We start from the raw sequence: 13,396 nt of genomic DNA, 5'->3' as shown, positions 1-13,396 counted from the left end.
CCCATCCAAATGCCTCTTAAATGTTGCAATTGTACCAGTCTCCACCACATCCTCTGGCAGCTCATTCAAGTTGTGCAAAGGACTTTGGTCATTTTGTAATTGGAAAGGTGATAGAAAGGCACTTCAGTATTTCTGGCTGGAGACAAACATTTAATAGGTGAACATCTCTTCCCACATCACAGTCCTTCCAGGGCAATAGCCCAAACAGTGAAAGTTTACAGAACTGCAAGGAGGACAGTGATAAACTTCAAGAGGGCAAAGACAGGCTAGTAGTTTGGACATGTACATTGAGGACAAAATTTAATGTAGAGAAGTGAAATTATTTATTTTAGCAGGAGTAATGAGGAAATGCAGATTAAAATAAAGGATGATTTTAAAAGGGTACTATTGGAAATGGGGTTCCCCTTTAAAACAGTGTTCTTAGTATTCCATCTTTAGCATTTCCCGTGTCGCATCAGACCTCCTGCTATCAGGAGAGGGTGAATAGGCTAGGGCTGTTTTCCCTGGAGCATCGGAGGCTGACGAGTGACCTTATAGAGGTTTATAAAATCATGAGGGGCATTGATAGGATGAATAGACAAGGTCTTTTCCCTGGTCCAGAACTAGAGGGCATAGGTTTAGGGTTAGAGGGACAAGATATAAAAGAGACCTAAGGGGCAACTTTTTCATGCAGAGTGTGGTACGTGTATGGAATGGGCTGCCAGAGAAAGTGGTGGAGGCTGGTACAATTGCAACATTTGAAAGGCATCTGGATGGGTAAATGAATAGGAAGGTTTCGGAGGGATTTGGGCCAGGTACTGGCTAGATTGGGTTGGGATATCTGTTCGACATGGATGAGTTGGACCGAAGGGTCTGTTTCCATGATGTACATCCCTATGACTCTATGACTAACCATCTATAAGTGTAAACAAAGACTTATCGTGTACCACGCTCCTTGATTATGAGTGCAGCGTTTTCAAAAACAACAATTTTTTGTTTGTGGAAGAAACAAAAACTTTCAAATGGAGGTGAGCAAGGTGACAACGGTCATCCAACATCATGAGGAGCTGTTCCATGGTCATTTACCAAAAAGATTCAGACAGTTGGTTGACACAGCATAAGCTGCCAGCTATCAGGGTGCTCAGGCATAGAGCAGTCCTGAAAGAGCTGTCTGCACCAGAAAGATGGACCAGGAGATGGAAGGGTGGTGGGGGGAGACAAAGACCCAGGAAAGTTCCGGGAAAAGAAAATAAAGGTGATGATGGAGGTGCTAGGTGATTTGCACTTGTGCAACAGGAACACATACCATGGGCTGAATGAGCTCCTTCTGTGCTGCAACCATTGTACAATTCTTCTGATGATTTACATGTTAAAGTCAGTTCTACTTAGATTGCACAGTCTGTGAACATTGCTTCCAGCAGCAGCCAGACATGTATTTCTTTCCTCTTAGACCAGCAAAGTCCTTTATTGAGTGTGCAGGCTTGTTAACTGCTGTTTTGGACAGGAGCTATAAAATTCTGAAGCCACTGATTAATATTGTTGGGGCACCTTTTCATACAACATAGAACATTACAGTGCAGCACAGGCCCTTCAACCCTCGATATTGCACCGACCTGTCATACCAATCTGAAGCCCATCTAACCTACACTATTCCATGTACGTCCATATGTTTGTCCAATGACGATTTAAATGCGCTTAAAGTTGGCGAATCTACTACTGTTGCAGGCAAAGCATTCCATACCCTTACTGCTCTCTGAGTAAAGAAAAGGAGATTTGAAACATGACAGATTTTATAATAAGCTGAATCTTGAAATATCGATGTATTCAAGTCTATTCAGACTGAACACCTTTCTCCAGCTTGCTGCCAAAGTTACTTCACATTTGGAATGGGGAGAAAATAGAGCACGTGGGTTGGGGGGGAGAAGTTTGGGTTGGGGGAGTCGCGGCTGTTGTGGCTTCTGATCAGAGGAAATAAACTCATTCCATACTGTGTGGATCAAGCGCTGTGACTCCCTTGTAGATCCTCCAGCTTTCTATAACTTACTGTTTCAAGTTAATTTCAGTTGCTGATTGTCTTTGTACTTACTCCTTCAGGATGCAAAAGACAGAATTGGAACCCCATATATCACAAACAAATCTAGAGCCAGGCAGTAGATTTTTTAATACGCTTCACTTTCTCTCACTGACAAGCTGCTGGAGTATGAGAAATACTCTCATTCCAATTTTTGAAAGGAGAATGATGGACAGGTATAACCTGTTTCCATGGATACTCGTTATACAGCACCCTTACTCCCATCTCTTCACCCCAATCAAAACAAAAGGGATTAAATTCCTATAAAGTTTCTTAAATTTAAAGTTTATACTTTTGTCTTCTTCTAAGCACAAGCAAATAGCTGCTGAAGATCTGAGATAACAAATCTCTAAATCATTCCAGTTTGGACGACAGAACCACTTTCTTCCCACTGGCTTCATTTGTTTCAGCACATACCAGCTTAACTTCTCTTAAGTCGTCCCCAGCAGACACAGATAAAATAGAATTACTCGAATTTACAGCTGTCAGGATGTCATTCTGCACTATCTCAATCTCAACAATCAGCCTTTTGGCACCAACTGAGGTGTGAACCAGAACAAGCAGCAGAATACAGGAACATCAGGAATGTTTATTCATAGCTGACCCTGATCCAAAACATTAATTCTGATATCAACCACAGGCCTGGAGGGAGGGTGGGTATGGGGGGGGGGGGCTGGTCGTTTGGCAGGGGTGGAGGTATCATTTCAGCCAAGCAGAACATGGATTCCTGACTGTCACATCATGCTGCTTGTTAGAACTCCTGCCCGGTCAGGTGGGGCTGCCACCTGGGGTCTCCCCTCATTACTATAAAAGTCAACACAAGTCTTCTTTTTAAAAAAAAGAAGCACAATGTCCAACCCCTGAAAGGCAAGAATGGTATGACTGAATACACTTACCCTGACTGCTGCAGTTCTTGGCCCAGTGACCTGCTGCCCCACAGCGGAAACACGTGTCTCCCTTTCTGCTGAATTGACCAGCACCACCACCAAAACGTTCCCCTTTTAAATTCCACTTCTGCTTCCAGGCCTTTGGAAATCCATAACATCAGAAAGGCACATTAGTAAACTACATTTGTTTTCAAAACCAAAATAATTACATTTAAAAGACATTTGGAATGGATACATGAATAGGAAAGATTTGAAGGGATATGGATCAGGAGCAGGTAGGAAAGAATAGTTCAGTTTGGGATTGTGTTGTGCTTGGACTGAAGGATCTATTTCCATGCTATATGACTGTACAACTCTACAACTGTGGATGCTAGAAATCAGAAACAAAAAATAGAAATTGCTGGAAACGCTCAGCAGGTCTGGCAGCATCTTTGGACAGAAATCAGAGCTAACGTTTCCACTCCTGTTCGAAGGAAGGGTAAGTGGACCAGAAACGTTAACGCTGATTTCTCTCCACAGATGCTGCCAGACCTGCTGAGCGTCCATATTGAAAGAATGGGGAAACAGCGGCTGTGAATGTCGCTGGCGATAGCAGTATTTGTTACCTTTCCCTAATTGGCCTTGAACTGAGGAGCCCACTAGGCCACTTCAGGCTGCGGTTGAGAACCAACCATATTTTGCTGGGTCTGGAATGACATGGAGGCTAGATGGGTTACAACGGCTGATTTCCTTCCTTAAAAGATCAATGAATTAGGTGGGTTTTACAACAATCGTGGAGAATGATTATGGTCCCGGTCACAGAGATTGGTTTTCAATTCCAAATTTGATGAAGTGAATTTAAATTCAATCAGCTGCTGCTGAGCTGGATTTGAACTCACATCCACAAAGTATTAGCCTGGGTCCACAAAGAGAGCGACTCGTCAACACAATATACTCTAGGTTAACGCTTTTCTGGCAAACAGGCAGATGTTCATGTTAACTACATTGCCAGGTTTTGGTTCATTCCCTGAGTGAAACATACAGACATGGTTGATTGCATCTCAGGCAACAGGTAAAATTCAAAAGGTGTGTTTTTTTTTCTGATCAATCAGACCATTGCTAATATCAATAGTCAGCTCCTTGCGCTTTTAAAATCACCTTTCAAATACTAAAAAACCTGCAGCTATCCAAATATTAATAACCATATTAATATTAATAAAAACCAGGAAGAACACAATTGCATTGTTTTCAAACTTCCACACCTCAAAAGAGGAGAAGCTACTAGTTTTATATTCATCAAAAGAAGCATCATGAACGAGTTCTACCGCAGAAAGTAACTTAAATACAGTACCTGTTTGCGAAGATACGTTCCTCGTAACACTCCACCTCTGACGTGTGATTTCTTCTTAAGGTTGATTCTCACAAAGTTTCCACCTTTTTTAGGTGGTGCAACTCTACAACAGATTATAAGCAAAGCCAAAAGTAATAGAGAGAAGATTGATCAAGCAGTCAAGACTCAGCACGACTACAATGTAAACAGCTACAACAGAAATCCTTTTCTCAGTCAGTTTGCAGTCTACTGCATTCACTCATTCTCCTTTTACCCACTGCACATTACTTCTTTGAAGAACTCCAATAAATTAATTACATAAGCTTTCCTCTTTCACAAAACTATGACTCCACCAGATTACCTTGATTTTTTTAAAGTAACCTGCTCTCCTGTCCTTTATAACAACTTCTAACATTTTCCATCTACAGCGCAGCTTTGTCAAAGGCCTTACTTAAAGTCCATGTGGATAACAGTTAACACTTTGCCCTCAAAGAATTCCATCTAGTTTGTGAGACATTATTTTCCAAGCTCAAAGCCATGCTGACTATCCCGAATCAGTCCTTGCCTCTCCAAATGCATGTAAATCCTATTTCTCAGAATCCCCTTCAACAACTTCCCACCACTGATGTCAGACTCACTTGTCTATAGTTTTCTTAAATATAGGTACAACATTAGCCATCCTCCAGTCCTCGGTTACCTCACTCGTGGCTGTAGATGATACAAATATCTCTGATAGGGGCCCTGCAATTTCTTCTTTAACTTCCCATGCTGTCCAGGGATACATTTGATCTGGTCCTCGAGATTTATCCACCTTAATGTTTTATAAGTCCTCCAGCACTTAGTCTTCTGTAATGGGGACTATTTTTAAAACATCAATATTTATTTCCCCGAGTTCCTCCATTTCTGTCTCAACAATAAAAACTGACAAAATATTAATTTAGTATCTCTCTCATCTCCTGTAGTTCCACAGATAGGCAACCTCATTGATCTTTAAGGGGCCCTATTCTCTCCCTACTTGCTCTTTTGCTCTTAATGAATTTGTGGAATCTCTTTGAATCATCCTTAACCTTATCTGCTAAGGCAATCTCATATTCCCTTTCTGCCTCCCTGATTTCCCTCTCAAGAATGACTCTGCACCTCTGTTACTCCTCAAGAAATTCAGTTGATCCCAGCTGTCTATACCTAATATACAGCCCTTCCTTATTCTTGACCAGAGCCTCAATATCTTTATTCATTCATTGTTCCACTCTTATCAACCTTAGCCTTCTCTCGAACAGGAAGATAATGCTTCTGAACTTGTTATCACACTTCTGAAAGCGTCCCCTCGCCATTGTCCCTTTTACCCGCAAACAGTCTATTCCAATCAACTTTTGACAGTTCTTGTCTCATATCTTCAAAGTTTGCCTTACTCTAATTAAGAACTTCAAGTTTTATACAAGGCCTGTTTCCATAACTATTTTAAAATTAATAGAATGATGATTAGAAACTCTTACTATCTATATTTCTTGTTAGCTTTCTCTTGTACTCTAATTTTGCTCTCATTCTTTTAGTCATTTGTTGTATGGAGTATGAAAAAAAAAGGCAGCCTTCTGACTTGTCATCCACCTTTGCTTTTCAGTTAAGTTCAATCAACTATGATCCCTAGCAGCTCAAATATAGAAAGGTTATAGAAAGATATTTCATACATCTTGCATGAGAAATGAGATCAATGCACCTAAAAAACCCTGAAGAAACAGCCCAAAAGATCACATTTATAGCACATTTACCAGCCTGAACTATATAATGGCATTTCCTCTAACTGGGAAGGACAAATAGTTCCATCTCAGGCTTGGTCTCGAAATAGATAACTACAACTGCAACCAAAGAAAGAATTTGTTCCGTTGAATCAAGCATTAAAATAGAAAGCAAAACAAAATCCAGTACATCTTTCTCACGTACCTCTGATATTGCTCATTAGGTCAATGTCTGCACCTACCTCATGCCACTGCTCTTCTGAGCCTCTGAACAGATGTTCCCTTCTTCCACATCTCCGTAGAGATTCTCCTTTGGCAGCTCAGGTTTTGGCTTCCCCTCATTTGCTGGTGGACTGCTGGCGTCCACCACAGTTCTGCAATTGGCTTTGAGGATTTGCTTCTTCACCGTCTGAGCTGTGGTAGTGTTTGAAGGTTTAGTTGCTTTTCTGCGTTTCTTGGCATTGCCGTTGAGATCTTCACAAGCGTCAGCACTCACTCCGTCTGCTGCCAATGTTCTCCGTCGCTTCTTACTGCTTCTCTTTAGGTCTTGTGTGCCCTTCCCAGTATTTATCACTTTACACTGCTCACAATCAGTCTGTCTCTCTCCTTCATCATAATTTTCCTGCAAAGATTCTGGGACATTGCAATTTCTCTCTTCACTGGTCACTGAATTAATGTTCAATTGATGTTCCAAACCAGTTCTTGTTAGAATCTGCATTTTCCCTGTGTCAACATATTTTTGGCAAGCATGATCATCTCGGAAATAGCCATTCCCTAATTCTGGAGGCTTTTCAGAATCCTGAAAATCACTCGAGGAAACTGATAGCTCATCATGTCTAACTTTTAAAGAGACATTACCCAATGAGGAGGGTGTATCACCAGCTGAGGGAGACGTAGCAGTCACTGAACAGGACCTCTTATTGACTGTTGGGGAATCACTTAGTTGCAGAGGCTGCTCACTGGCTACCTGCATTGTGTCATTCACATTTTGAGGGTTGTGATCAACTTGGGGAGTAGAGTCACCGAATGAAGGAGGTTCCCCATGATCAGAGTCAAGACTGTATTTACCACTGGCTGGGAGTGAAAGTCTGCCCAATATGGGCAATTCAACATCTGGTTGTGTTCTCTCCTGGCATCTGTCTAACCAGCCACGATCAATCGAGGATAATCTCCGAGACACACACTGCTGTAATTGCTGTAGTTTATTAGTAGACTGGGGAGTCCTTGTCTGGGTTCGGAGCACTTTTGATGGAGAAATACCTTTCATGACTGGATGCTGAAATTCTAGTTGATCAGATCCATCTGGAAAGTCTTGAGATTCAAGCTGCAGATCTTCAGCAGGCTTGGGGGTGACAGGGTGTCCCCCAATAACTGGGCCATTCTCCCCATCATCGATCTCTTTGGACATCTGCGTCCTCCTTGAAGTCAGCGACTTACGGAGAGAAATTGGCCTTACCTTTCAGATATTTGAAAAAAAGGACATTCACTGTTTTTGCTCTGGTCTTTTACTTGTACAGCTGTACTAAAGTTCAAAACATTTAAAACCAAGCGGCTAAAACTATGAAGTCTCTTGTAACTAAACTCGCTGACGTTGCAGCTCCAGTACTCAGCTTTGTTGTACTTTCTCTGAATTCATCAAGAGAATGACGGAAACAAGCCAAATGACCCATCAACTTTATATTTTATTCTTACAGATAAAGTACCCAACTCTAAACTCACTCACTTCCTTCTTCCCAGTACCCCCTAAAGTTCTCCGGTTTCAAATAACTATTTAATTCTGCTTTCAAATAATTTGTGGACTGTATCAAATTTGTGACAGAAAAACCACATTCCATTCCCCTGACTCCCTCTCGAAAGAGAGCTTTTCAAAGTTCCTGTGACTGTTTACCAAGGGTCTGATATCAGCCGTGTTACCAGGTTAATCCAACACCAACACTTTCCACAGAGATAGCTACAGCACAACTGAAGTAACTGCAACTGTACCCTCCTTAGCCAGGGCAGACGATTTCATACGTGTGATACAGAGGGTGGGAAGCAGCAAAGGAAGTAACACTTACCTTTCCTGATGTTCCAAGTTTCTCCTTTAATTTCATTCCATAATACTGTGCCGATGCTTTTAGAGCACCGTGCTCCTTCGGCGTGAGCTCCTGAAACTTTCTGTTCTGACGATTAAGATGTAATCCCCAAGTATCACACTTAGAAGCCTGGAGAGACAAATCATCTCAATTTATTTTTTTTTAAAAAACAAACTAGATTCCCTCCTTAGTTACAGCCATCTCAAAAGATGACCAATAGCTGCTTACATGGCATTGGAAGGCTCAACCAATTATCCAGTCACAAAATGACGTGGTTCATGCCAGTTACCAAACAAGGATGGACCAAATGACAGTGACTTGTTCAATGCCTGTTTTTGTTCTTGCTGGTTAGAACACCATGCCCCTTGTGCAAAACAAATTCTGAATGGCTCAAATATTAAACGTTTTCCACATTGTTTGGATTTCCCTACTCGAGCAAATAATTATCTACCTCCATCAATGCATTTGGAGTCATGTGTCTACATAATAGCAGTGAAATTCAAAAAAACCTGCATAAACAGCAGGACTGGGTCAATCAGTCCATGGAATCTGCTCCATCATTCAATAGTCTTGGCTGCATCATGGTTAGTTTGAGTGTGTCCATAACTTCATTTTCCTGTCTGTTCCACATAGCCAGAGACTTCCTTGTCAAAGGTCTGAACATATACAACTCTAGTGACACAAAGATAAAGACAAAGACTTTCACCGCTGTCTGCAGAAAGAGAATCATAATAATCCGCAGAGGAAATTCCATCTCCATCTTAATTTTTAACTGTGTTCCTCGTTATATAGAACTAGGAGGAAGCAACCAGTCATTTGAGTTTGTTCCACCACTCAATATGACAATAGTTGAACCGAAATCTAAAAGCCACATTTCCAATTTCTCCCTCTACCTCTCGATGCCATATCTAAAAATATTATCTCGTACTTGACATTATTCAATGATTTCTGTGGTAGAGTATTCCACAGATACACCATCTTTTGAATGAAGAATTGTTTTCCTCATCTCAGTCGGAAATGCCCTACCCTGAAAGATCCCGCATTTCTCTTTTTGCTGCCAAAATAGAGATCTGTGTTTGGCTACATTATATTTCATCAGTCAATATTATCTTGAGTCTGTGTCCCCCAGTTCTAGAGTTTTCAACCAGGAAAATCATACTCTCTGCATCTAGCTTCCTCCTTGTTAGAATTGTTTCATCTTTTATCTAATCTCTCTTAACTGTAGCGAACACAAGCCAAATCGAACCATCTATATTCAAAAAGATCATCTTGCCATCTCTGTTATTAGTCCAGTTAATCCCTTTGTGCCAAGAATATTCTCTCTTCGGAAGGAAGACCAACATCATACACATTACTTCCGGTGTGGTCCCAACAAGGTCCTGTATGACTGCAGTAAGACATGCTTACTTCTAAACTCAAATTGTCTTGCAATGAAGGCCCCTCTATCATGTAGGAGAAAGTGAGGACTGCAGATGCGGGGGATCAGTGCTTAAAAATGTGTTGCTGGAAAAGCACAGCAGGTCAGGCAGCATCAAAGGAGAAGGAGAATCGACGTTTCGGGCATAAGCCCTTCTTCAGGAATGAGGAAAGTGTGTCCAGCAGGCTAAGATAAAAGGTAGGGAGGAGGGACTTGGGGGAGGGGCGTTGGGAATGCGATAGGTGGAAGGAGGTCAAGGTGAGGGTGATAGGGCGGAGAGGGGGTGGGGGCGGAAAGGTCGGGAAGAAGATTGCAGGTCAATAAAGCGGTGATGAGTCCGAGGGTTGGGACTGAGAAAAGGTTGGGGGGGGAAGGGAAATGAAGAAGCTGGAGAAATCTGCATTCATCCCTTGTGGTTGGAGGGTTCCTAGGCAGAAGATGAGTCGCTCTTCCACCAGGCATTGTGTTGCCATGGTCTGGCGATGGAGGAGGCCAAGGACCTTCATGTCCTTGGCAGAATGGGAGGGGGAGTTAAAGTGTTCAGCCACGGGACAGTTGGGTTGGTTGGTGCGGGTGTCCCAGAGGTGTTCTCTGAAATGTTCCGCTAGTAGGCGGCGGCCTGTCTCCCCAATATATAGGAGGCCACATTGGTGCAGTGGATGCAGTAAACGATGCGTGTGGAGGTGCAGGTGAATTTCTGATAGATATTGAAGGATCCCTTGGGGCCTTGGAGGGAAGTGAGGGGGGAGGTGTGGGTGCAAGTTTTGCATTTTTTGCGGTTGCAGGGGAAGGTGCCGGGAGTGGAGGTTGGGTTGGTGGGGGGTGTGGATCTGACAAGGGAGTCATGGAGGGAGTGGTCTTTTTGGAACGCTGATAGGGGAGGAGAGGGAAATATATCCTTGGTGGTGGGATCCGTTTGGAGGTGGCGGAAATGAAGAAGAATGATCCGATGTATCTGGAGGTTGGTGGGGTGGTAGGTGAGGACTAGCGGGGTTCTGTCCTGGTGGCGATTGGAGGGGCGGGGTTCAGGGACGGAGGAGCGGGAAGTGGAGGAGATGCGGTAGAGAGCATCGTCAACCACGTCTGAGGGGAAATTGCGGTCTTTGAAGAAGGAGGCCATCTAGGTTGTTCAGTATTGGAATCGGTCCTCCTGGGAGCAGATGCGGCAAAGGCGAAGGAATTGGGAATATGTGATGGCGTTTTTACAGGGGGCAGGGTGGGAAGAGGTGTAATCTAGATAGCTGTGGGAGTCAGTTGGTTTATAGTATACGTCCGTGTTGAGTCGGTCGCCCGAGATCGAGATGGAGAGGTCTAGGAAGGGGAGGGAGGAGTCTGAGACGGTCCAGGTAAATTTGAGGTCGGGGTGGAAGGTGTTAGTAAAGTAGATGAACTGTTCAACCTCCTTGTGGGAGCACGAGGTAGCGCCGATACAGTCATCAATGTAGCGGAGGAAAAGGTGGGGGGTGGTTCCAGTGTAGCTGCGGAAGATGGACTGTTCCACATATCCAACGAAGAGGCAGGCATAGCTAGGGCCCATGCGGGTGCCCATGGCTACTCCTTTGGTTTGGAGGAAGTGGGAGGATTGGAAGGAGAAATTGTTAAGAGTGAGGACCAGTTCAGTCGAAGGAGAGAGTGTCAGTGGAAGAGTACTGGTTGGTTCGGCGGGAAAGGAAGAAGCGGAGGGCTTTGAGGCCTTCGTGATGGGGCTGGAGGTGTATAGGGACTGGATGTCCATGGTGAAGATAAGGCGTTGGGGGCCGGGGAAGCGAAAATCATGGAGGAGGTGGAGGGCGTGGGTGGTGTCCCGAACGTAGGCGGGGAGTTCTTGGACTAAGGGGGACAGGACCATGTCAAGGTAGGCAGAGATGAGTTTGGTGGGGCAGGAGCAGGCTGAGACAATGAGTCGGCCGGGGAAGTCAGGTTTGTGGATTTTGGGCAGGAGGTAGAAACGGGCGGTGCGGGGTTGTGGGACTATGAGGTTGGAGGCGATGGATGGGAGATCCCCTGAGGTGATGAGGTTATGGATGGTCTGGTGGTGGGAGTTAGGGTCATGGTCAAGGGGGCAGTAGGAGGAGGTGTCCGCGAGCTAGTGTTTAGACTCAGCAATATAAAGATCAGTGCGCCAAACTACCGTCTATCATGTGCCATCTTTGTTGCTTGCTGCACCTGCCTGTCCTTCATCAACTGGTGTACAAGGACACCCAAACCTCTTTGTACATCTACATTTCCCAATACTTCATTAAATAATACTCTTCCTGTCTGTAATTCACAACAAAGTATTTAACTCCATTTTACCCACATTGTACTGCATCTGCCATGTGTCTCCTCACTCACTCAGACTTGTTGGATTTGATTATTATTGTCCCATGTGCAAAATGCAGCAACAAGTATTGCTTTACGTGCTATCCAGACAGATCACACAGAATGTAGTGTTACAGTTACAGAGAAGTTACAAAGATCAATTCTGATACACGAGAGGTCTGTTTAGCAGTCTGATCAGAGGAGAAGAAGCCGTTCTTGAAGTTACCATGTCAAAGTTTCCATGAAGCCTCCTTTGCCCCACCCAGTCTTTAAATGTCTACGACCAGAGGGCTAAATGGATAATGGGTTGCACATTTAAATGTTAGGAGGAATTTCTTCTTGCAAAAGCTGGCAAATCTGTGGAATTATTTAACATAGAGGCGGACTCATTACGTATCTTTAAGGCTGAGATAACTAGACTTTTAATCATTAAGGGAATCAAGGGTTATGGAGACTAAAACAAGAAGGTGGAGTTGAGGATTATCAAATCAGCTGCGATTCATTGAAAAGGTGGAGAAGACACCATGGGCTCAATGGTCTGTTTCTGCTCCTACATCTTATGATCTTAACCCACTGGTCACTGCCTGCTACCTGGAAAAATGCTTCCCTTCAGTCAATCAATTCTAATCCATGCCAATTTATTGCTCCCAACTCCCTCCAGAAGAAACATGCTTGGAATCAAGCTTCTTTAGAATCTTACATGTTTCAATAACATCACCTCTCATTCTTCTAACCTTCGCTGAGTACCAGCCCAACCTGTTCAACCTTTCCTCAAAGGGCAGCACCTTCATCATGGCCTTGTGAACATTTTCTAAACTACTTCCAATGGAAGTATGTCTATTCTTAAGGAAACCAGAATACCATATGATCTCACCAATGTTGTCTAAGGTTGTAGTAATGACTGCAGTAAGACATTCTTACTTTTAAACTCAAATTGTCTTGCAATGAAGGCCCCTCTATCATTTGCCATCTTCGTTGCTTGCTGCACCTGCCTGTCTTTCATCAACTGGTGTACAAGGACACCCAAACCTCTTTGTACATCTACTTTTATATTCTATTGCCTTGAAATAAAGCTAAAGATTCTGCTTGCCTTCTGAGTTATATGTTTATTTTTGTGATCTATGTGCAAGGATACCCGATCGCTCTGCACCACAGTGCTGTCATCTCTCTTCATTTAAAGAAGATTCTGTTTTTTCTGCCAAAATGGAGATCTGTGTTTGACTGCATTATATTTCATCAGTCAATATTTCCCATTCACCTAACCTCTGCATGTCCCTTTTTAGCCTCTTCACAAATTGCTTTTTCTATTTATCATACTGTCAATAAGTTTGGCTATAATAATGTCGGCTCCTTCATCCAAGTTGTTAATATGGATTGTGAATAGTTGAGGCCCCAGCACAGCTGCCTGTGGCACTCTATCATTAACAGCTTACCCCATCAACCTTTAACATAACTGGAGGTATCCCTTGTTCTACGTGTTGGTGGAAAAGAGACATTGACAGTTCAAATCCAATTATTAAAAAAGGAACATAAAAGCTACAAATCAGAGACAGCTAAAAGTTTGGAAAGGCAAACATCTATCTTTATTGGCTGAAGAGCAGAATCAATCGGTTCACTAAGTAGT

At 43.2% G+C, this 13,396-nt stretch overlaps 1 protein-coding gene across 5 annotated transcripts in view; it reads right to left on the bottom strand.

The window, feature by feature from the left end:
• Positions 1–13,396, bottom strand: part of recql4 (RecQ helicase-like 4) — a 79,191-nt gene that overhangs the window by 58,572 nt on the left and 7,223 nt on the right. For 4 of the 5 annotated variants that reach the window (XM_072576415.1, XM_072576418.1, XM_072576416.1 and 1 more), the window contains 4 exons: positions 8,037–8,183; positions 6,222–7,435; positions 4,268–4,370; positions 2,947–3,076 (listed from right to left, as the gene is read on the bottom strand). In XM_072576415.1, the coding sequence (XP_072432516.1) occupies positions 2,947–3,076; positions 4,268–4,370; positions 6,222–7,435; positions 8,037–8,183 (1,594 nt within the window). Of the gene's footprint in view, positions 1–2,946; positions 3,077–4,267; positions 4,371–6,221; positions 7,436–8,036; positions 8,184–8,563; positions 8,727–13,396 lie in introns of those variants that run through there. The other variant, XM_072576420.1, reaches the window with a different exon arrangement.

This window comes from Chiloscyllium punctatum, chromosome 8 (genome assembly GCF_047496795.1).
Source record: "Chiloscyllium punctatum isolate Juve2018m chromosome 8, sChiPun1.3, whole genome shotgun sequence".
Classification (NCBI taxonomy): Eukaryota; Metazoa; Chordata; class Chondrichthyes; order Orectolobiformes; family Hemiscylliidae; genus Chiloscyllium; species Chiloscyllium punctatum.
Note: the sequence above shows the minus strand (reverse complement) of the source record. Positions and strands in the feature narration are given on the sequence as shown.